Below are 25,829 nucleotides of genomic sequence, written 5' to 3' on the forward strand. Positions count from 1 at the left end.
GACTGACTCCAGACTTGTTAGTTTCAAATCTGTTTGGGGTAAATTATATAATTTGTAAAGTAATACTGATGTTCACATGCATGGATGCACACACACAGAAAGAGAGAGAAAGTTGAGAAGTTATTAACTGTAGGCCTGCTTATCTTTCAATATATTACTTTCTTGATGCTACCCTATACCTAAATATTTGAATATTTAATTACCCCCAAATAACAAGTTAATAAATAAGCTTTATAGGACAAATGCATAACATAAATTGAACTCTTTCATTCAGCTGCTGAAGCAAATCCCAAAATGAGGATAAACACCACTTCGTATGTAGTAGTATTACAATTATATAGTTAAGCAAACAATATTATAGACTTTATTTTGCTAATCATTTTCATGTTTTAGATCATTTGGTTTGAGGGTCAACTGGAATTTATTATGAATGTGGCCCAGTGTTACATAACTCTATCATCTCTCTCTCCAAAGAATAACTACAAGTATCAACTGGTAATCAATAACCGGCATGCTACATGCTTCTTTAGGAAAAAGTCCTCATTTAAATTTATTTGGAACAAGGTGGCAGTGTAATTCCATATTCTGCTAGTGATGGACTGAGTCAGGATTAGGGGATTTAGTGACTCCCAAAATATACCTATTGCTCTGCCGTGTGCTTTCCCTCCAGTCCCTGCCCAGGAGATTTGCATTCCAGCCAGCATCCAAAGAATTAATGATAGAAGCACAAAATAATAATAGATTCCAAAATTTGTTTTCCTCTAGCTGTAAGCCAGTGGAATGATGTTGTGCTAAGCCTCTGTTGAAAACAGAGGCAAGATTAAACTTGAAAACTTAGACTGAATACAGATAGGAACTGGAATAAGCAGGGCAAAATGCTCCAATTACATAGGATATAAAAGGGTAGTGATTACATTTGAAGATGGCATTAGAAAAGGACTGACTAAGTACCTAATAAAATATAAGACTTGGTTTCATGAAGAGAGTAAGGAACAGAATTAGGTTATTGTAGTTACCTAATACTGATCAGATAGGTAAGCAAAAGGCTGGATGAACAGAGACCAGTAGTCAATGTATAGTTCTGTGTGTTCTGCACAATGTATTAGACACATATAATACACACATGCACTACAAAGAAGTAGAAGGAAGTGTTTGCATGTTAAGCTTTGCCCTGGAAACCCTGAAAAAGTCTTACTACCAAGGCTGGCCTGAAGCATTATGCCACTGGGGAAAGGTTCAGGAACCCCTGCTGTGCCCCATGCTGCTGCAGCTGCTACCTGTTTGGTCTTGCCAAGTTGCTGGTGCCATAGAGAAGCCTTTGCAAGCCTTGCAAAGCTTAGCAAATTCTTGTGAGATGTCACCAAGTAAGCCAGTCAAAACTTGGGAAAGGCCTGTTCAAGTCTGTTCTCCCTGTTGTCTAGACTCAAGTGTATACGTGCCTGTTTCTAGTCAGGTGCTTCACCTGCTGGTCTACCTGAATGATGGCACCCAGAAGTGCCTGGAAGGCAGCAGTCTACTCACTGGTTACTGCACTTCATTCCAAACAACAAAGGACCAATCAGCAGCTTTCCACAGCTTGACTGGCCTGCTGTCTGTGGCAGCAAGATCTCAAGCGGTCTGAGAACAGAATTCCAGGGCTGGTGGGCTTACAGCCTGACTGTGGTCTAACCATCCTGGAGGTGGTAGGAAGCTGACCTGTTGACACCTGTTCTAGTGGTGGTGGGGGTGCAGCAGGATTTTGAGAAGGCAACTGTTGGCAAAGGATGCCTATTCTGGTGCCCCCTGTCAGCTGAAACAGTTGGTGTTGTGCAGCTCATGATAGGGCTGGGCCTGCTTAGTGTTGCAGTGTTTTTTCGTTTTTTGCTGGTGATAATGCCTAAATGTTCAGTGCAGTCCAGAGTGATAGCACAACTTGTCTGGGCCTCTTAAGATACCACTACATGCTAGTTTCAAGCCATCAATGCCATTATTTTATATTAGCCAAAGCTAAAAGGTTTAAAGAGTTCTAGGTGAAAGGGAAAGTGGTCAGCTAACATTGAAATAATAACCTGTCCAGTTATACTTCCATGCAGTAGAAACAAGATACTAATGAGCCATGGGGCACAGTGCAATGCAAAGACTACAACTGGAGGAGCAAACTGAAAACCCGTAAGACGACCATGGCTTGCTATTGTAGCTTCTAGTTTTGAACCATACAGTGGTTCAAAATACCATCATTTGCTGAGTTCTGATGCAAAACCATCCCCAGAGCTTGCTCCTAACCAAGAACAGAAGCTTTAAATATCTTGTGCTGGAAAGAGAAGGTGGGAACGTCAGAGATCACGAAAGCAACAGCAAATGATGGGGTACTCTTACAACTGAAGTGCACTCATTATATTCAATCTTTTCATCAATATCAACCATGCAGGTTGACAAAAAGCAACAATGGACTTATGTAAAATAATGGAGGCCTGGGAGAATGTTCCAGCCATAGCAACATGTCACAACTCTGGGAGCCAAAAAGGCACAGGCACTGAATAAATTTTCCAGTTTCTCCATGTTATATTTATACAGCTCTTCTTTGATATATTCCCTTTATAATCCTTTAGTTTTGGAAAGGCTCTGTTGTTATGAACCTTAGATTAATTACTCACCCATATTGAAGCAATTAAGTATTACTTTTATAGAACTCAGTATAATGCATTGCATTCGTTGTATGTTTATGCCACTTGGATTTTTTAAATATTCTGCTCTCTTCATTAGAGGACTTCAGAACTAATTTTCTGCTTTTATTAGCAGCTTTAATACTGGCATCCATTGAGGCAAGTCAGATTTATTTTTCCCTTCTGTTTCAGAATACAGACTGTTTTACAGCTGTTTCACTAGCTATTTAAAATTCATATAGATGCAAAATGAAGAGCAGATGCAAGAGTGAATATTGAATTCTGGTAAATAATTAAAGTCTTGTTTAATACTGTTTTATAAACTTTATTGAAACAGTGATGCACATGGCCTAGAGATCCTAGATTAGGCAAAAAAAAAATCTTACAAAAGTAAACATACTTCTGCTTTTGCTACTTTGCTTTGCAAAGTAACCTTTGCTACTTCGTTCCTTTTTGGAGTATCCCAACATTGAGTAGACCTCTGCTGAATATGCACAGGTGTGTACATGCATTTCTGTCTATATGCACATGTGTGCACACACATGAATTCACATACACATGTATGTGCAGACTTCTGCCCAACAGCTTGGGATCTGCACTTGTAGAACTCTTCCCTTCCCCTTGCAGCTGGTGAGGAGGGAACTGTGCCAATTGCATCTCTAAGGTTATAGGAGAAACATTGTAAAATTGGTGTAGGGGTCATTCTGGGCCTGAAAAGCAAAGAAGACCAGTATGCCCTGGCATCATTCAGCCTCCTTTCCTCCCATTCTGAAGTACTGCAGTAAGATGGCCATGTTGCAGAATGAGAGAGTCGCAGAGACAACCTTGGCATCTGCATTCCTACCATCCTGTATTGGATGCCTATAATATTCCAGGTTTAAAGGTTTTAATTTGATTTAATTAAAACATTTCTACCCCATCCTTTGCGAAGCCTCAGGACTGCTTACAAATTTAGGGCTTCTGCACTGGAATGTCCCAACTCAGTTCACATGCCACAACACCAATTTCTGGAACTGCTGGGGATGACTAGAAATGCATGCAAGGCATTTCCAATTACAGTTAATAATTCAGGTTGTTTTGTGATGTCCAAATACTGAAATTCTAGGTTGCTTAAGATTAAATGATTCTGAGTTAGCCTAACAATTGCCTATGTTTTTTGTTGGGTTGAATCTGAATTGTTTAAGCCATAAACAATCCAAAGTTTCTAAGTGTGGATGCCACCAAATAATCCAAGAACAGGGCACACCTGCTTTGTTAATCAATATTGAAAATGCTCATGGAAACAATCCAAGAAGCACCATACTTTCATTTTGTTCACAGAGAGAGATCAGAAAAAGCTTCATCAACCTTTCTTCATTTCAAATTAGGAGTTTCATTTGGAGGTATTATAGTGCTTATAACTAGTTTAGAAAATCCAGGGACAGCAGTCACCTGATTGGAAAGTCTATCACATCTAAGCTAACCGTAAGGGTGTCACCTTCCACACAATTCCATGAATACAGAGGAGAACACTATGCATATAGCTAGAAGTATGCTAGAAATTTTCCTGCAACTACTCACATGGGTAAGCACTCTAGTTACTTTTCATTTCAAAATTGCCTTGCCTGTTTATCTATAAATGTTGCTAAACTAGAAAATTTAAGAATATCTCTAGCTGCACTGGTGATTCTCTCCTCTGCATCCACATAGCTTTCTAAGACTACAGACAAGTCACATAAAGTACAACTTTCTTCAAATATGTTCATATTCTTCTTTAAAGATTTAGGGTTATACAGAGTGGCTTCCAATGCTGTCATAGCACTAGCACTAACAGTGTGCTAGTGCAAATGAATGCTAGCACAACATCATTTGTGTTTGCTCTGAAAAGGAAAGAAGCAGTGATCTGCCACCAAAATTTGGCAGCTAACTTCATGGGCCAAACCAGGTGTCAAATCAATGCCTTTCTCCTTTGTATAGCAAGTTCTAATGATGCCGAACTGCCATTCATTTAAGCTAGTAAGAGATCATTAACGGCAGTGCTGTGACAACATTGGATACTGCCCAAAGCTCCTAATAAACATAAATAAGAAAAAGCTATTCATATTAGCAAAATTAACTTGGTGCTTTTGTTTTTCTAAGAGCTTGCCAGCAAATTATTACTCAGGGCAATTTTATTATTCCTTTTTAGGCACAAGTCTTTGCTATAGCTCTGAAAGCAGCTAGTTGTTCCTGGACAAGAATGAAAAAAATGTTGAAGAGAATTAAAAATATATCCTTTAAAAAAAAGTACTATACACAAGGAAAACCACTAAAAGGCATATTAAGGAGCATCTATGCAGTTAAAGATACAAAGATATTTAAAATATATATGAAAAGCAACAATTTGCAATTATACTACCATTAATGTTAAGAGAAACACACAGGATTACAGAGATAATAACTGGGTTCAGAAAGCATGATTACTCAAACTTAAGGGTTGAGTGTGTGCTGTCACTGAACTCCGGGTTGTTGTTGTAATGTAAGGTACTGTGTTGTCTGAACCCAGCCATATTAAGCAAACATGTTTTTTAAGCACAAACTATCCACAGTTTACAACCTTAGAACAAACCATGTTCTCTTCATGAGTTGTTCATAGTTTACAGACTGTTAGTGCAGCTGGATTTAGCCAAGAGAGTAATGTGTGTTTCAACAGGAGCCTACCAGTTAAGGATGATCCACACCCAACCCTTAAATAAAGCTATCATATTGTCTGAACGCTGCTATTGCAGAAAAGATACATAAGTTCTTCTGATGTTTGTTAGCTATTCACATCTGAATACAGAGCAAAAAAGCTGTCATATATTAGAGTGTCCAGAGAAAAGTAAGCTAAATAAAAGATCAAGTTGTAAGTCACCGATATTTGCTTTGGCCAAGAATTCTGAAGCAGTGCAAGTCTGGTATTGATAAAATGCTGATTTAGGTTTCCTCTAATTATCAACCAGTGTGTGTACTAATAGAAAAGAAGTCAGGTAATAACACCCCTTTCAAAAATCTCTGACTCAATCCACATGATCAAAATGAGCCAAGGTGACTTAAACAAGCCATCAAGGCAGATTGTGAGGTATCACATACTGTATACTGGTATGTGCATCATAAAGGCTCAATATCCTTCCACAAAGCTATGGACCAGTGTATAATAAGACATTTTAACTAAATTACTGCCCAAGTTACTTGCCCTCTATCAACCATTGTTGGTAGCCATTGTTAGTTCACTACCAATACAGCCTCTTTTGACTCTTTGCCTTCATTAACCACAGAATAAGTATCTTAGAACTTGTGTTCACACACTGTACTTATGTGTTCTCAGTGTAGGCATACAAGCTGTCAGCTGGCAGATGTTGCATCCATGGAAGAAAAAAAATCATTGTGCCTGCCACATGCAGTCACTTCAGTTCTATTAGCAAGACACGAGGACTGCAGCAATACTCAAAATGATGCTGTGGTTTTATACTGAAGAAGTCAAGCTTCTGCTTACATGTTACACTTGTTTCGTGTGGCTTTGCATTATGGCAAGTGTCAGGTATTACATTATGCCTAACTGCTTCAATGAATTTGCTTTTTAATGCTTTGTCTTTGTTCAACGTTTCTTTGCTGGGAAACTCACCCTTCATTACACATGCAGTATGAGCCACAGTTTGATCTCTACAATGTACTAGAAAATGGGGTTCCTTGGAAAGACCCAGGTGTTGCTGTGAAGATTAATTTGTCAATTATCCCTTAATGCCACATGAGTTTTTGTTAATAGTAATGGTTGCATGGAAAGAGCTATATTATAGAACAGCGTACTAGTCTTTGTGTTAATTCATATTAACCATCACAGAGTGGGGGAGAAAGACACACATGGGGTAAATTAAGACAGTGATTCCATTGAAGACCTGATCATTTTGAGGACAGGTGAGACAGGCTACAGTATGGAGGTCTGCCACATCCAGGCAGATTAAGGATGAGGTAATTATAAATTGGTATTATCATATAACAATATTAGATAGCACGTCACTCAACATTTTATTTATGTAAGTGTTTCTACCTAAAGGTGTTTAAAGGAAGCCATGCAACAAGTCTTCAGTGGCTAATGAAAGCTGATTAAAAAGGTGGACAGATTCCCCTCAAGTATGAATTCTATCATGTGGGTGCTACAAAGAGGAAAGCTCTGAATCCTTTGTAATTCCACTTAATAAACAGATAGTGCCCAGAACAGAGTGTGGTTGCCAGCAGATCTCACTGAAATTTAATAGAAAGGTATAATATGTTTCTCAAGAGAATGTGGTCTTGGGCCCATTTAGAGCTTTGAAGCTAAATTGTAGCAACCAAATCGAGTGCTCAGGCAGCGAAGGTGAGCCAAAATAAAGTCGCATTGTCTATGCCTTCCATCCCTGATAGAACACAGACTACCAAAGTTCTGCCATAGGTGCTTCTTTGGGGCTGTCTTCCAAAGGTAAAAAGGACTGCTATTAATTCGGCAACTGAAATTGATAAAAGTAAAATTTGCACTTTCTGAGAAGTTCTAGTGAGATGGGTCTTTGTGGGAGAGTTAAGCCAACTTTTCCTAGTTGCTGCAGAATATAGTCAAATACATGATGATCTCATACATACAAAGAATAGAAGAAAGCCTTATCTATAGAAACACAGGAAGTTGAATTATACTGAGTCACACCAATGGTCTGCCTATCTTTTTAATGTCAATGCTGACTGGTAATTGCTCTCTCAGGTTTCCAGCAGATTTTCCAGAACTTTGGAGCTTCGACATATGGTGTACTGAGTCATGGGCCTTCTAGAGAGTTCACAGTAAGGTTAATGAAAGGGGTGGTGGAGTGAATAAAAGGGCAGAAAACAAAGCAGCTGAAAATCATCACCATTTCTAGAAGTCCAGAATAAAAAGGTTTCCTTCACAAAAGGCTTCTGAGATGAACCAGTGAAAGGAAGCTATGCATACTTACAAATTATAAAGCATATCAGCCATGTTGCTGCGGTAGTACAAGGCATTTCTATAAGCATTCTCAGCTTCAGAAATCTTGCTCTGGCTCTTCAGAACATTTCCAAGGTTACCCCATGCTGCCAGGAGGAAAGAAAAAAGTATTCAGAAAGAGCTACAATCCAATTATATGCAGCACAGTAAAGGAACATCAAGTAGTTCCTTAGGGAGAAAAAATCCACACAGCGTTCCTCTCTTTCTTTTTCACCCACTCTCAGGAAAAAAATACCCCCTTTCATTAGACTATACTGTTTCTTTAACAATATGCACACTGCACAATAGTCATCAGTTTTATCCTAAGATGGCACACAGAACCTGGGATTGCGATTCTTGAGAACACTCCCCAAACGCTGAAGGATGAGCCAAAACATGTGAGGGGAACAGAGCATTTACAATGCTACTGCTGTTCAAGCAACAAGTACAGAACTAGAAGGAAAGGAGCTGACAGGCATTTCACTGGTGTGAGGGATGTGATAATGATTCATCATTGCACTGTTGTTGTTTTTTAAATAAAAGGCTTGTATTCAGCAATTCTTTGCTTCAAGCAGGAAATAAATCATTCCTACTGATGACATTGAGATAGACATAGAACATGCTAACAGTACCTGTACCAGGCATGTTACTTAGTGGGTTAGTGGATAGAGTAGTCCAGTGATGGCGAACCTTTCAGAGACCAAGTGCCCAAACTGCAAGCCAAAACCCACGTGTTACTCCTTTCCGAGCATGTGCATGGTCCCAATGTGCGAGGTTATCCGATGCTCGGCTGCTGGGGTGATGCTGGGGTGACATGGCTCACATGCTGACAGAGAGGCCTCTGTGTGCCTGCTGGGGCAGGCATGCCATTGGTTCGCCAACACTGGCCGTACCCTACCCTGGTGCACTCTCCTAACACTAATATAGGGCTAAAATACCATTGAAAGGGGAGATTTTGAAAAAGCTTTCCTTCAGTAGCTTTTTCTGCACAGCTTATCATTTCTGCACATTCCAAACACATTCCAACCATCAAAATCATGCCAGGACACCTCGTTTTTCTAACCCTAACCCTGCCCTGGTGCACAACCCTAACCCTAATATAGGGGTAAAGTTCCATTGAAAATAATGCGATTTTGAAAAAGTCTTCCTTGAGTAGCTTTTTCAGCACAGCTCATCATTTCTGCCCATTCTAAACACATTCCAACCATCCAAATCATACCAGGACACCTTGTTTTATTAACCCTAACCCAATGATGGTGAACCTTTTAGAGACCGAGTGCCCAAACTGCAACCCAAAAGCCACTTATGTATCGCAAAGTGCCAACACTGCAAAAAAAGCTGAAAGATGAGGTTTTTGTATAGAAAAAACAACTCACAGCCAGTCCCAGCAAATATAAATACATCCTTGCCAGTACACTGACCAGCCATGCGAAAGCTCGGATGAGTTGCGGCTAATGAGTTGCAGCTTGTGACGTCATTGCCTAGTGCTGCTACTCCTTTCTGAGCATGCGCATGGCCCCTATGTGCGCTGTTATCCGATGCTCAGCTGCTGGGGCGATGCTGGGGCAACTTGGCTCACATGCCAACAGAGAGTCCTCTGCGTACCAGGTGTGGAACATGTGCCATAGGTTCGCCACCACTGATCTAGAACGTATGATACATGCTTGTATGAAAAACTAGGGAAAAGGTGCTTTTGTAGGTGGTTCCTCTATTATAGTTTCAGTTTCTGGAAAGAACACAATTGGAAAAAAATTGCAAATTTTTCCAATGTGTTACATAATGTTATAGGAGATTAGTTTGACTCATTTTCCCTCCCCAACACACATTTCCCTCAATAAGCATACAAAAATCTCATATGTATTAAATGGTAATCCATGTCAATTTGATTATAAATGTAGCAAAAGTTTTCCCAACAGCTACAAAGCATTTGAATGGAAATATTTGCTTTGGGGAGATTAAATGAATTTCACAATATGTTTTTAATGTCATATTCAAACTAATTCAAAGCTTTATGTGGAAGTAAATCTATTGGAATATTTGTAAAAATGCAAAGATAATAACATATACAAACTTAAATTTGTTTATATTTTGAAAAACTTAACTACACCAGAAACACACAGTTTATTGGATATTTACTCAAAGAGAGCTGATGTATCTAATCTGAACACTTTAACTGTATGTTGCTGATATAACTGTAGCACTTTCAGCTTCCCTCACACTTTGAATTGCTTATTGGTTCCATTTCAAGTTGGAAAACACCGGTTCAGAAAAACTAGTTGAACATTCTGTTTCATTAAGAGCATCTGTGGTGTGTGGACATTAGCTGGGGAACTTGAACTGGGTGGAGGGGTTTATACCAGGACACCTGGTTGTCCACCAAGTTAAGAGAATGTTGTTCTTGCTGGACCTTTGGCCTGATCCAGCATGGCACTTCTTATATTCTTAAATGAAGCAACAGCAATCATGGTCATAGTTTCCATTTTCCTTCCGTCTGTGATTGAAGGACAGAAGCAACAAGGACAAATTCAAGCAAAAGCTCCAGACACAACAAGGAGCCAATGGCATTATGCACAGGAAGGGCTTGTCACACTTTATTTTTCAGTTTCCTCATGGGCAACTGAGCTCTAGGGTTTGTCAGTGCTTGCCTCAGGAGAATAGCTTATAGAAGTTGCTATTGTATATTTGGGCTATCTAACATAATTGACTGCAGTACGGCTGCCCAGGCAGCTATGGACAGATGCTGACATACGTGGCATGCAACATTTTCCATGTAAAAATATAGCATTGGAATTTTTTCCAGGATTTTTTTCCCTGACACACATCACTGAAATTTTATATTACACAGTGAAATGTGAACATTTAAGCCAGTAAGTCCAGATACTAGAAAGTAAAAATATTATCCTGCTCATGCCTCCACTCCCCTCAAAAAAAGAGGGGGGAGTCAGGAGAAAAGATTGAAAGAGAGTAGAAAAAAATAAGGAGAAATCTCTAACTTGGAGATAAACAGGCTTTTGTTTCATAGAATGTATGATCTTCCCTGCAATATTTAATAACAGTGCAAACAAAATGTAGATAACTGTCAGAATTATGTGTGGATTCAAAAGGCATTCACAATATGTAGTTCAGGTCATACAAATTTTATCCCCAGAACCAGGGAGCAAAGTTTAAAGAAAATTACTAGAAGAAATGTGTTCCCTTTCATGTGATGTACATAATAATCCCCACCCACCCAAGAAGAAGCCCCTGGTAGTAAGGCATTTTGGTTTTCTGCTGTGTGAATGACAGCCTCTTATGCCATGTGGCAAGCAATCTTAAAAAAGAAAAAATGAGGAGACTCACAAGGAAAGTCAATCAACAAACAAACAAAATCAAACTTATGGCTTCCAAACCTAAATCGAAACTGTAACAGGAAGAAAGTTTAAAACGATTCCAGTGTTACATTCTCAGATTTCCTCCACAGTGATTAAGATGTTGGCTCACATATTCTCTCTTGGTATTATTATCTCAGAATGAGAAATGGAAGTAAAGAAGTATAACAGTTCTTTTGTGGTAATTGTCCTTGAGTTGCAGATAAATAGCAGATTAATGAATTACATTAGGGATAGAAGCACACAAACAAAAAACATAACAAAAATGGATGGCTATATGACACTAATGTAACTACTTCAGAATGTGTTGAGCTAATTAAACTGGTATACTTTCGATACATATATAACATTCTTAGTTTTCTTCATTTGTTGGAAGAAAATGCCTATTAACAAGGCAACCTCTATACCTTTCAGGTCTTGGTGATACATTATTATTAATGTGTGCTTCAGGATTCAACTTTTCTGGCTAATATATTGAATAAAACCAAATTTTCTGGTTTTATTCAATATATTAGCACTAATATTGTCATAATTTAGTAAGTTGGAAACAATGAAAAAAGGTCCTTTTGAGATATCTCCCACTATTAAAAAATAATTTGAATATTAGAGAAGGCTTGTTTGATATTCAATGACCACCTAAACTATGAAACAGTTCAAAATATTCACCTGGAGTTGTGTTTGTTTTTTGCTTCTGTTGTTCATAGTAGCAAACCTTAGAACTTTGGCTCCCTTTGAATCCATTTTAGTTTTTTTCAAAATTGTCTATGTATGCAGCCATGAACGACTGTGAACTCTTGGAGTGACCCTAAAAATTAATTAATACTAGCAGACCCAGTTCGGAGTGATAGTTCATTCATGATAGTTCATTCATGATAGTTTGGCCATCATGAATGGACTTCAAGCTTGTATATTTTGTCTACTCCTTGTTACCCAAAGTCTTCCCTATTGTGATCTCCAAATTGGGCAGGCAATGGTTTTGTGAAAATCACAGGTTATCTCCAGATTAAAAACACACTGTTTGAACTGGGTTTCCAACTCATGTTTAGAAGTAAACTTCAATTTCAATGAAGCCATGTTTTGGCCAGTTTTGATTTCACAGCAACTATAGCTTGCTCCAAAGGGAGAGAGAAATCAGAGCTCACAAGGGCAAGCAGAATATATGGGCATAAATCCCATGATTTGCCTACTAAGCACGATCCATGGCAACGTATCTTGGACTTTTGACTGAATTCTTACTGCACCATGCAATCATTGCCACATCACAATTTATAGTAAAGAGAACACTCTTGCTGCATAAATCAGAGGACCACACAGCAACATATGTTAGGAATGGCCAGCCAAATGTTTTTGGACTTAACTCTCATAATCTCTCACCAATGGCTATACTGGCTACAGCTATTGGGAGTTGTAGGCCAAAGCATCTGAAGCACCACAAGTTCTTCATCCTTGACACTAATGAATAGAATAGAGGAGTCTGCTGGAACTTTTGCACTTCAGGTTATTGGTCAGGGAACTACCTGTGCCCCAGTATTAGCAATGCTGACAGTGCATTAGTAGAAACTGATGCTTGCACAAGGCAAAGATTGCTCCCCAGAGCAATTGAAAATTTGACAAGATTTCATATTGGTTCAGATTTACCTTTCTGAAAGGTATCCGAAGGTTTACAACCTTTAAAAAATATGTATGAAATGTATTAAGCTTGGTGCTTTTTGAAAAATGTTTTGTCAAGATACAGATTTTGGGCTATTAATCATCCAGTTATTACTAGGAGATCACTCTTTCTCTCCAACAACCTTTTTGTTTGCAACAATGCAGCAGAATGTAGATTTATCTATGGATCAATCCATGTCATGCCTTTTAAATTGTACTTTCGAGGACAAGAACTGTCTTATTACAGAATCATGTAAACCACTCTGGGAGACACTTTAAAGAACAAGGTGAAAATTCTTTGACCGTATTAATTAAATACATACATACAAATAAAAAAGCAGCATTCAGAAGTACTGTCAACTCCAGTGACATTCTCCAGGAATAGAATATGAAATAGCTTACAGTGTCACTGGGACACAAAAGTGTTCAGTCATAACAGTCATCCTCTTTGTCCCAGTTGCACAATTTTGAGGAGGCTCATTCACTTAGGAATTTTAGAAGTACAGAAGGAAAACTGAGATGAACAATAAATCTCATCTTTTGTTTGCTGTAAAACTTTTATGAGCACCAGATTCTCAGACCATGACAGATTAATTCTATGGTATAAACCAATTTGTACTACCTTTTCTAAACACCTTTTCATAGTATGCTATAAATTACAGTAGTAAAATAGAAATAAAGATGTACAACACCAATCAACTAGGCAGTGCTGAGCTGCCACTACCATCAGTTTCCTTATGGCTTGTACTGATTTCTCAGAAGACAGTAGCTGATTCTCTCATTGATGTTGTTCCTCAAAAAACAAAAACAACCTAATAATATTGTGGACAGTTATCTCAGTTTTCACAGTAAATCACATCAGTTGCTTCTGTTTTCTGTCAAAGTACATTTAAGCTTATTATCTTCTCATGAATACTTGACTAATATTAAAACTCATCAACACTTCCATGGAGTACCAGATTAGTACTTGGACTCTGAAAAGTAATTTTCTGTAAGTCACCACAGGGAATTGTGAAGCTGTGAAACCAATGTTTGAATCTAAATTTACTGTTTCCAGTCACATAATGATTTTTCTATCTCATTACTCCTACATGAGAAGCCTCTAACTTCTTGGTGAATACTGCTTTGATACTGGATTATGGCATAGTGAAATCAGTATATTTCAGTAAATATACATATTTCAATCAATTGTAATTGAAAATATTTTTTATATATTGGGTTTTATTTATTTATTCGGTCTCTATCCTGCTTTTTCTTATGAACTCGGAGCAGCTTACGTTGTTTCCTCCAGCTCTCAATCTCCACAACAACAACCCTGTGAAGTAGGTTGGGCTGAGAGTCTTTGACTGGCCAAAAGTCACCCAGTTGGCTCCAAGGATGTGCGGGGACTAGAACCTAGGACTCCTGAATTCCTTCTCTTAACCACTACACCACACTTGCTCTCAGTATAATTTATTGGAATCCCTGAAGCATTAAGCCATGAGCTTCTGGAATGCACAGTCTTTTCTGTTTTGAAGATGAAACTCAAATGCTTTGGCCACCTAATGAAAAGGAAAGACTCACTGGAGAAGACCCTAATGCTGGGAACAACTGACAGCAAAAGAAGACAGCAGAGAAGGAGGTGGCTAGATGGAGTCACTGAAGCAGTCAGTGTGAACTTAAGTGGACTCCAGGGGATGGTGGAGGACAGGAAGGCCTGGAGGAATGTTGTCCATGGGGTCGTGATGGGTCAGACACAACTTCTTGACTAACAAAAACTTATGATTGTAAGAGAGCTTCAGTTATGGGGCAGTATAGAAATGAAAATAATAATAACTATTGGGCATTAAGCTGAACAACAAGAGTCCATCCCAACATTTAGTTCTTTCAAAAATATTTCATGGTCCTAGAATGATATGAAACTTCTAAGGTAAACATTGACCAAGGATCAAATTGGCTTATGTGGTGATCAAAACCATTGATACTCACATCATTGGTTTCCTTCTACATGGCCTTGCATGGATACCTCTCAGATGCATCATCAATTTATCAGAAGCTCTGATCTACATTCCCCATTCCCCAACTAACTAAGGAGCTTCAGTATTTCCACGGATTAATTAATTCTGTGTGAACTCCCTTCCCTCAGAAGCCTCTCTGGTCCTACCTCTGTGATCAATCTATCAGATTACTTTTTAAAAACTTTTCAAACAGATTTTCCCCAGTTTATCTAATTCAGTTTCCTGTTCTAATTCTTTACTGAAGTTATTCAATTAATCTCTGTTCAGCTATGGCACTATTTATGATTTTATATACCTATCATTATAAGCTCTGTTTATATTGTTTTGTTTTTTACTGATAGTGTATAGAGATCTTTGTTGCTGCTGTTGTTTGTTTTAAGGAAGTGTTAATTAAAAAGTAAGCAAATCTCATCTATTTACCCCTTTGTTATACCAGTTTTGCTCCTTGTCTTTGCAACTGTACCAGCTCTTTCAATTCAATTTGCCAATCACTATCCTCTGCTGAATTCCACAATAGCACGTTATATCCTTCTGCTGCCTTTTGACCTTATATTCTGGCTAGGACCAACCGTCCTTAACCTGGGTCATTCTGACATATATGCTATTTCCAGATCAGAACATCACCAAATATTGCTTATATCAAGCTGAGAACAGTTTGACCAAGTTCAAAGGTGGTCTCTCCCACACAAATACTTCTCTAGGTTTGTAAAGTAAGATAGTGCTCCACGTGATTGGGTGTAATATATTTACCATATATATACTTACCATAAAGGCAAAAAACGGGAAAAAATCAGTATTAAGAATTCGGACACAAAATCACGTGTGAGAAACAACAGAAATCCTAGATGCAAACATCGTGTTTTTAGGTGCTTTAGCAACAAGCATGCAACACATCATGAATATTAAAAAACCTATATAAACCTTTCTGATATGCACTTTAATTTACCTATATCTAGAATGCTATGTAATTGAAAAACCTATCAGCATCTTAATTCCTTTACAGCAAGGCTGACCTTTCTTTAACTCACTAAAATAAACACTGAATAATTCATTCCTTTAAAATAAATGGCTTCTACATGCTCAACTTTTAAAATTAACAGGCTTTATGTATTTATTTTACATATCAGCAAATATCGCTAATATTCATACTAGCCTGGTTATGGCAACCAATTATTTTCCCAACATCTGTAAGTTCCTTTTTATTAATTATTTCATGGTTATGGCTTGTTCAACCTGTCACTGGTCAATTTATTCCTAGAATTTGAAAATCATGACCTATGGGACAGAAACCAATTGCTTCCCAACTCATTTGACTAACATAACTGCAAATTTTATACAGACATTTTGGCTATTTGAGAATAACAGCCCATTGACAGTAACATACTCTATTTCAGCACAATAATTTCATCACATCATGAAACCCCCACCCCACATATCCTAAAATAAACAACAATAAAAACCTGTAATATGGTAATACAGTAGTTATTTAAAGATAACAGTCACAAAAAAGCCAGGCCTGTGTCAAAATGGGGAATGGAAAGGAATGAAAAGTGATGCAGAGGTAGTAGTCTCAATCTTCACGTAACTTTTCCTGCCAGTTAATGACTGGCAGGAACCTTGCCAAGCTCAGGGTCAAACAGAATGGGATTTCTCCATAACAATGTTAAGGCAGCAATACAACACTCATTTTAGCTGCTTCTTTAGTTGGCAAAACTATATGTTTTTGAGTAGTTCATTTCACTGTATTCATGCATGACATACATAACATTCAATTTCACTTTAAAGACACTGCTAAACTGAAGGAAAGCCCATGTTGCTGTTTCACAAATTAGCCCACTGGTTTTCTGTAACACTTCTGCAGTTACTCTGAAATTCTCTTTTAAGCTTGGCTTGAAAATTATTCAACTCTGTCATTATTCAAAACTTCCAAGTTCTTTTTCTGGTGAACATCTGTTGGTCTCTAGCAAAGGAGGTCATCCCAATTGGGCTAGGGCCTATCTGTAGGACTAGCAGAGCTGGAAAGTCACCTACTACAAGATCAGAATGCCCAATCTCCAGAATGGCTAAGGAGTGAGCAAGAATTATCTGTACCGCACAGAAAATGAACAAATTAGCTAGAAGACTACCACACAAATGAAAGCAGGCAAGTTAGTATTCAGCTTAGCAAGGATAGTGGGAATCTGACCTCCCAATATTAACACTATACTTGCTATTCTAATCCTTATAAACATTTTCAAAAATGGATGCCCCTTGTTTCCTAGGATACTAACAAGAGAATGAAATGCAGCCATCCTGCTCCCTTCTCCCAGTGCTCCACTCCCCAGGCCATTCTTGCAGTGAGGAGAATCCTAGAAGAGACCATGGCTTACACATCCATGCCCAGCACATCTCTACGCATGTGCTTTCCCATACTCCTTTTCTTTGCTCCTTCCTGAGCTCCCTTCAAGCTCGGAACTTTTCAGTGGGAAGCAAGGGTCTTTCCTAGGAACTGAGCCTCCTGACCATGGCCAAGTAATTATCCTGAATTGTTAGTTCCTTTAGAGCCCTGAAAGCTTACAATAAGCCCTGTTTCCCTGTCTCAGGCAGAAAACAGTACCAAAGATGGGCAGGTGATTAATGGCTTCCATATCATGGGGCAGTATCCAGCACTGCTGCTGTGCTTCTGCTCAGTCTGTTGCTGCTACCTACTGCTAGTACAACAGGGGGTTAGCACTACTTAAGCAACTCCAGAAACAAATGGGAACATAGGCTGCATTGTATACTGGTTTGTGTGTCTTTCTGTCCTATCTTTCTTAGTTAGGGTTAGAGAGGTGACAGTACATTATAGGAAGAAGCTATAGTAATATTTTGCTTATCTTTTGTTCTGAAAGTTCCTAAATATAATGAACTGATAAATTATCTCAGATATGCGGTTATACTTCCAAAGTCCATCTCCCTTCCCTTAAATAATCATTTTATTACATTTACTCACATTTTCCCACCAAACTTGTTTTTTTTAACAAAATCATTGGATTGTAGCTTTAAAAACATTCCTTTAGAAGCTTAGTAAATATATAATTGTTTGGACTGTACAGATATTATACAGATTAGTGTCAAGGAGAGCAATTTCATTCTACTAGACAATGAGTGACATTATACTTAAGAATTCAGATATAGTCCACATTCTTATATTGTATCTGAGTTTTAAAAAACCCCAAAAACGTCAGACTTTTTTCTGCAGAATATTTTCACAGCAACTTAAGCATTATGTTACTTAAGTGTGTATCACCCAAGTATTCATTAGGTTGTATCTAATGTTAAGCTAACTTAAGCCTTATTTACTTAAATGGTACTACTCTAAATAGGACCAACAATGGATACAACCAAGTGTCTTTGAGCAATTATCATTTTGCCTTTTTGTCAAATCATTATTGGCATGTGAATCAATGGGCATGCTCAGAGAAAGGATGTGGTCCGATGTTCCTACACCATATCTGTAAACCTAAAATCTGAAATGGTGGTTAGGTTTATTTTGCTTTAATACACTTAAGAAAAAGCTGAACAGATAGCATGCATAGTTATTATTGCTGTTGTTGATTATTGCTTCAGTGTAGGATTGCTGAAAATATTTACTTGTCTTTAAGGCCTAGAAAATATAAATATAAGATTGCTACAGAAATATAAAGGAAGCATTCTGACACTGGCTTATTCGTTCTCCTTCCTGTAAATAATGATTCATTCATAAAGCATTGCCTCTTTCTTTACAGCATACTCATACAAACAACAGCTTCTGATCCTACAGAAAAATAACATGATGTACAAACAAACAATATTTCCTCTCTTTCTCTTTCATTTTGCTTCTGCTGAGAATTTTGAAGTTATCATTTGAAGCCCATTTCCCTGCAACAAAATGTATTTGCATCAGATGGAAGAATGGATCAGGTATTTCACTTCAGAGAAGAAATGAACATTTCTAGTTGAGATTACTCCAGAAATACAAATTAAGGAAGTATGAATGAGAAAGCAGCACATCCCCCAAAGTGATTTTATTTCTCACCCTGCTCAAGTGAGTTGCTGGCAGTCAACTCCAAGCACTCTTGGTTGAAACAGGATATTTTGCTCCCTTTAAAGTAGGCTTCAGTTCTGGTTTTAGAAGAAAAATTGCCCTGGTCACCCTGTTATATGACCTTAACTAGGAGAGGGATGGAGGAGTGCAACCCTCCTGATTCTCTTGGACCTCTCAGGTGTTTTGAACACCACAGACCATGGTAACCCTCTGGATAGGCTGCCTCAGTCAGAATTTTGAGGCACTGTATTGCTGTGGTTTTACTCCAATGTAGAAGGCCAATTCCAGAAGGGGGATTATTGCTCTGTGCTTTGCAGCTGTGGTACAGATTTCCACAGGGTTCAGCTTTATTCTTCGTGCTGTTCAACATCTACAGGGCACTGCTGGGAGAGGATATCCAGATGTGGGCCGAGATCATCAATATCCAGATGAGACCCAGCTCCTTCTTTCCTTTGCATTAGATGCAGGTGGAACACAGGCTGTTCAGAAATGCTGTGAGGGCATGGTTGAGAGCTGATTAACTGAGATTTGATCCAAGCAAGACATAGGTACTGTTAATGGTTAGCCTGCCCAGATGAGTCATATTCAACCTATTCAGGAGAACTTGCACTCCCACTAAAGGACCAGGTTCATAGTTTGGTGGTTCTCCTGGATCCAGCACTGCTTAGAAACTTCAGCTAGTCCAGCAAAGAGCAGCAAGACTATCAATACTTTACCCTCCGCAGTGTCTACCAGTCCATGTCCAGGCAGAATTCAAAGTGCTGTTATTAAAATTCAAGCCCTAATTGGCTTTGCCTATTATCTTCAGTGGTCTTCCTGCAGAAATCACTACCAAGGGAAGTTAAATTCATGGCTACTAAGAAGAGAGCTTTTAGTATTGTGCATCCTGGTTGTATAATGAGCTTCCTAGAAAGGCTCACCTGTCAGGTACATTGTACTTTTTCCAGTAGCAGGTGCAGACCTTCTGATTTCCCTAGGAATTTTATTTTCTGGCTGTGTTAAAACTTGAACTGCATTTTAATTCTTTGTACTGTGGCTAGGCTGGGTCTTCTGACTTTTACTTTTATGCCATAGTTTAACCATTCAAATGTTTGTACCGTATTTTATGTTTTTAAATTGTTTTAATTTGTTGTGAACAGCCACTGAACTTTAGCTCTTGGTCATATGAAAATGCAATAAAGAAAGAAACCAAAGGTAGGTAGATATAGAGAAATACGATTAGGCAATTGTCAAAGCGGAAGGCCAATCCTGGGAGGCCATAAGATGCATGCTACTTGGTCAGACCTTCCTAGTATTTCAATAACAAGAAAACGTAACATGGAAGAGTTTACCTATATAAGCTGACAAAAACAACAATGTTTAAATAATATATAAATGTTATCTCATCATTAACATTGAATGATGAACATTAATCAATACTATTCCTTTATGAAATTAAAAAGAAGGACTGCAACTCCTGAAAAAAGCAGATGAGGGAAATAATCCAATTTGTAGGTACAACTCCCTCTACATTTATTGAACTTTAACAATCTAATGTGCATACATTTCAACCAACCTTTTGCTTCAGAGAACTTTGTATAAGATATTCAAATATTTGGATCTGGGACAAGCAAAATCAAGGTGCATATGGCTTAATGGGTACTATTGCTTTACAGCATGCAGTCTCTAAGGTACAGAAAATGTTAAAAAATTTTGTGGCAGCTTGCTTTTACCATGTAGTAAATGGTTCCACTGAATATGAAATCAAAATAAATTTGTATTCCATTTACTATACACCAGTGTATTTAAACTGTTCATAAATGCACATTTAAGATCCACATATTTTCTAGTGAGAGGTATTACACCCAGAAATAGAAAACAAGATTATATTCAGTAGAACAAACCCCAGTAGAGACTATATTACCTTTTGCTGGATTTACTTTAATCCCTGACTTATACAGCATCTCTTCGTTCTGCCAGTCCCCATTCCTGACAAATGTCTTGAGTCCATAGAAAAAAATTAATGCAGCAGTGGCAAAAAAAATCAAGTTCTTCAGAAAGCGCTTTTGGGCTTTGATATAGAGGGTCCTGGTGCCTACAGTGATCAGCAGGCAGAAGCCCATGCTAGGTATATACAACACACGCTCTGCTATCACAAAGCCTACATAAAAAAACAAGTTTGTGGCAGGAATAAAGGGAACAATTAATAATGAAAGAGACAGAACTACAATATTCTCAGTGGATGGAAGTTGCGGTCTCTGCAGCAAGGGTTTGTTAACACCGTTTTCTTCTTTAGATACAAAATTTGACTTCAAATCCAGGGTTTTATATTCCATTTCTGATAAACAGTTATGTCCATTGGCATTTGGTTTGCCATTTGTTACATTTTTACCATTGCATTCTCTCTCTTTACTGGAGTTTTTCAAACCAGCATAAGCAAGGAGAAGGAGTCCAGTATAGAAGGCCACTGTATGTAGGTTCCTCCAGTCACTGACTGTTTTGAGAAGAGGCACAGCATCCATGGACCAATCAAAGCTAAGAGTGTCTGGGCACAGCAATAGCCAAAGGTTTTTGGTTGGCAGGTAAAAAAAGGTCAGAGTTCGGGTTAGAAAACTGTCCGAGTCAGCTGCAGGATTGTCAGAGTTGGAAAAGCTGGGAGGTTTGTTCCCCATCCAGTAGAAGCGAAGACCGAGCAGCAAAGCTCCCCAGAAGATCAATAAACCAATGCTATAAAGGAGGTGCAAGTTCTTCCTCTGAAAGGGAAAATAAATAAATAAATAAATAAATAAATAAACAAATAAATAAATATCGACAGTTTGGTTGCTAAAATTGCTTTATTAAAAAAAGTCCTTAACTTCTTATTTGTGAGTTTTTGATGGGGGTTACGAATTTAAAATCCTAACCTAGAGGAACTTTACCATTTTCAAGTTAGCATGTGCTTGTTTAGCATATAACCCAACCGTTGAAGCTCTCTGGAAGTTCATGACAGAAAACTTAAAATCATAAAATAATATAACATAGTGAATGTTCTTCATTTTACACTGTAATCTATTCTTTCATGCCTATTAATGTCTGAAATGTTCTCCTGCATCCTTTATACAACCTTTTGTCCTCTGCTAAAGCTTCTCTGAGAACCAGAAAAGACATTGCTGTACAATATTAATAAGCATATAATCTTGCAAACTGTCCATTTTATTCATGCATTTATTGCAAAAGGAATTATTACCTCCAAATAAAAATTTGATTCTTTAACGGCATGATCCTATGCATGTTTAGACCACCACCATCACCATTTTATAATTCACAGCATGTTGCGGCACGCCATGATGTCTGGAACACCCTAGGACTCGTAGGAATGCATAGAATTGGCCATGAGTGCGACAGCCTTGCAATTTCATCACACAGTGAGCCACACTTACATTAACACACTTCTCATGACCTATTTCCCCCCTCTTACTTATATAAATTTCGAACATGAGCAATTTAAATCCACAATTATAATCATAGTTGCAATCAGCTTATTGAAAATGTCATGTCCTTTCACTTTCATTAGCACCAATTTGTGTTTTAGCCTGAACATCAAGTATAAAGATGGAATTATTCATCGCACTGAAAAATGATAACAGTGTCACCCACAGCTTGCTCTTTTTGAATTCCATTTCTTCCCTCAAGGAAGGTGCGGGTTTCCAGTCCAAACAGTAACTGCAACTACACTGAGCTGCCGTGTGGAATGAGCACATGAGCAACCTAAACACAACAAACCCTTAGCTTAGGTTTGGCAAGCTGTAATAGCTCGATACTTGTTTGAACAGCGTCTTATCATTCTTGTTATAGATCATTGTTAAAGAATATCAGTTAATGAATCCTTTTGTATTTGGTTTCCATGTACCTTCGCAGAATTTATTTTAGTAGTTTTTCTTTATGATCCCCAAGAATGCTATACAGCGTAAGAGTTCATAAAGCACATAGTGGAGTTTTCAAACGGGAAATTTCATAACACATCTGCAACAAGCTAACCCTAATATAATATAGTGAGCCACAAAATATACACACACAAGAAAAGTACTTTACAGTACACTGAGGTGGTAAGCTGCCAATAGTGACATTTCTTTGTAGAAAAAAGAGGTACAGATCAAATCAAACAAGAAAAGCTGCATTCCTACATGACTCTCTGGCTGCAGGAAGAAATTTGCTACAATATATCCTAAGGAATTAATAGTCCACCCAATCATCAAATCAAAGTTATCCAAGAATCATAACTCAAAGGCATTGATAACACTGGTACCAGGACAGCAAAAGTGTTATGCGGTATGTGAAGGGGAAAAAAATGCAATATTTGATCATCCCCTCTAACCTGAGAGAGCTGTAGACCAGAAGCAAAACTAGACAAATGAATTATGAAAGGAACAGCACAGAATACCACAGCATAAGCATGACGTATAAACACAGTGGAAGCCATTCTGGGACATCCAGACCACCTGGCAATCTCTGAGTTCCAAGTTCTGTTGCCTAAAAGCAGTCAGTATATACGTTCCTTGACAAGATTATTTTGGAAGTCAGGGATGGGCAGGATGATGAACTTTGGGGAAACAGAATCAGAAGCACAAGTGTGTATGCAACATGCCTAAAGGGCTACCGGAATTATGAACTTACATACCACATCTTTAAAAGGTCACCCTTTGTGTTGGAGGATATTCTGAAGATCTGGACAGACATATAGGTTCATTTGTTCATTCTTTCTTTGTACTAGAATCATTGGTGCTCTGTGGGAATCTATCATTCTTCCCATATCTGTATTTATTCATTTTAACATGATATGGGGGGGGGGTAGTCTCAACAACCCACAACCCAGAGAAGATGGCCAATTAAATGAACCATATTAATGGTTCCTCTGAACCTACTCCCTACTCTTCCTCTGATGTATTTTAATACTGCCCAAAATGCACTCGCTATTGTTTTTTCTTGTTACAACCACACAATTAACTTGATGGTACCTTTAAGCTGGGCAAACCTCCCTGCTGAACCAACTTTTAGGGAGTATATTTTTGTTCAAGTCAGTTTCTTTTTGGTGCTTTTCAGCCTATAACTCATTGGTTTTATTGTATGTATTCTGAATTTACAATACTATGGCCAACATTAAATTAAAGATGTCAGGTAGTTTCATTTCACTGCACCTGAGATTAGGCTCAAACAGAAAAGCATTCTCAGCCCACTCCAGTCTACATGAGATGAGAGATTAGCCAAAAGGATACAGTTTCCTTTTCACTTTCAGCACCATCAAAAAGCACCTCCCTTAGGGGGTGTACTTTCAAGTGTGCTGACAAAATTTCATCTATTATTCATCTAAGTTCTGGACACTAATCACAGATCAGCAGAGCTGAACAAAAGCCTCCCTCTACATCATCTGATCTTTAGACTACAGAAAACGCAGAGAAGTTCCCAAGTCTTCCCATTCTGATCAAACTCCTGAATGCACCAGAGCTGAAGCTTTGTCAGAATCTCTTTATAGCCTCTCCTCAGTCCTCATGCCAGTCCACAAGACCGCAGGCAATTTCCAGCGATGTTGTTTGGGGCAAGGACTTGCAGGGAGAACAAGGAAGAATGCAGCCTATTTAGCTCTCCTGAGTTGTTGAATGACTCTGAAGTCTTAAAAGTAAACCTCTGAGAGCTTCTGAGCAGCTCAAAGCTTATCAAAAAGCAGATCAACACTTTCAGTGCTCATGCTATTTGCTTAGTTGTTGACCAAAGGGTCTTTGTCATCCAACATGCAAATTTTTGCCTCTAAAAACTGAAACTTAAATGTTGTTCTCCTGCATACCATGTTATGTGAGTCAGGGCTGTTCCTCACCATATGGCTCAGAGTGAGCTATCTCACTCACTCCACATGCTTACCTGCCACTACTTACCAGATTTCCACTTTATTAATTCTTTGCAAATACATGCCCCATGTTCTATATTTGCTTCCCCACTGATTCCTGTTAAGAGATTTGCCAAAGTCAACTTGGAGGGCAGTGGATTAAAGTTCGCTTTTCAGGCGCAAATGGAAAGAAACTGGGCCATGCACTATCTCCCAGCTCAGCCTACAGAAATTTTAATTTCAAATCCTTTACTGTAGGATTGGTTCACTGTATCACATAAGCATTAAAAGCAAACACAAAATACCACTTTCATCAAATGCATTTCTCATTAAATGAGGGGATGCATTTTTTGAAGGGAAAAAAACCTTTTTCCCAGGCACAGGCTTTATGTTGGGAATGACTCAGTAAGTTGTATTTCTTAACTCTCAGTATGTGCAGCATGTGCTCTTTCTTCTTTCTGGCTGTAAATTTAGATGAGCCCAGCAGGAGGCGGGCTTCTTTAAAGTGTTTCACAGTAAGGATTTGCATTACTGTACTTCCAAGTCCTAATCCAACCCATCTGCCATATGCTTTGACACCCTTATAAATCCTCTAACCCTTCATCAGCTATAATTCTGCTTGAGGAAAGAGAAAGAATGAACAGAGAGTGTAAAATATAAAAATAAAAAGTTGACTAAAATGCTGCACAATTGCTGTGTTTTCAATCAGGGAAATGTCTTGCAGGTTCACCAAGCCCAAACATCCCACACCACACAATGTGCAACACTTTTGCTTGGATTCCTGTCAAACAAATCTATAATACACACTGCTAAATTAAACTGCACAACAGATTATCCCCACACTGTTGCCCTTGTCACTGTGAACTCCTCATTTATCCATGGCATATGGTGCTTCCAGAAGGCAAGCATTATTTCTTCTCTGCCCTCTCCTTGTTTCTCTAGGAACAAAAATCAAAGAATGCACTTCTGAAGATTTGAAAGGAAAGCATGGAGAAGGAAAAGTTCAAAATCTCACTAGACTATTCTCACATTACAAAGAACTGTATATACTTTAAAAAAAAAACCCTACACACATCTTAGAACAACATAAATGAATAAAAATGGAATTAGATTTAGGCCTTCAACCAATCTATATCACATTGGTCTTGAAAACGTCTTAAATTTTAGCATGTGCAGAACAAAGCAGGAAAACTACTTCCTGATGAAATAAGTCACTGAGAACACACAAAATAGGGCACAGTATCTGCACTGAATCCCTATGATCTTTTGGTCAGAATTCAGCAAATCGGCCTCATGCATTTGATGGCCACTGCAAACTATATCCACTA

The 25,829-nt window shown here is 38.3% G+C and overlaps 1 protein-coding gene across 2 annotated transcripts in view; it reads right to left on the reverse strand.

Moving 5' to 3' along the window:
* TMTC2 (transmembrane O-mannosyltransferase targeting cadherins 2) overlaps positions 1-25,829 on the reverse strand; it is a 198,250-nt gene that overhangs the window by 58,535 nt on the left and 113,886 nt on the right. For both annotated transcript variants that reach the window (XM_044455244.1, XM_044455245.1), the window contains 2 exons: positions 20,569-21,397; positions 7,598-7,712 (listed from right to left, as the gene is read on the reverse strand). In XM_044455244.1, coding sequence (XP_044311179.1) covers positions 7,598-7,712; positions 20,569-21,397 — 944 coding nt within the window. The remainder of the gene's footprint in view (positions 1-7,597; positions 7,713-20,568; positions 21,398-25,829) is intronic.

Source organism: Varanus komodoensis, unplaced genomic scaffold (genome assembly GCF_004798865.1).
Source record: "Varanus komodoensis strain SLA01 unplaced genomic scaffold, ASM479886v1 scaffold8, whole genome shotgun sequence".
NCBI lineage: Eukaryota > Metazoa > Chordata > Lepidosauria > Squamata > Varanidae > Varanus > Varanus komodoensis.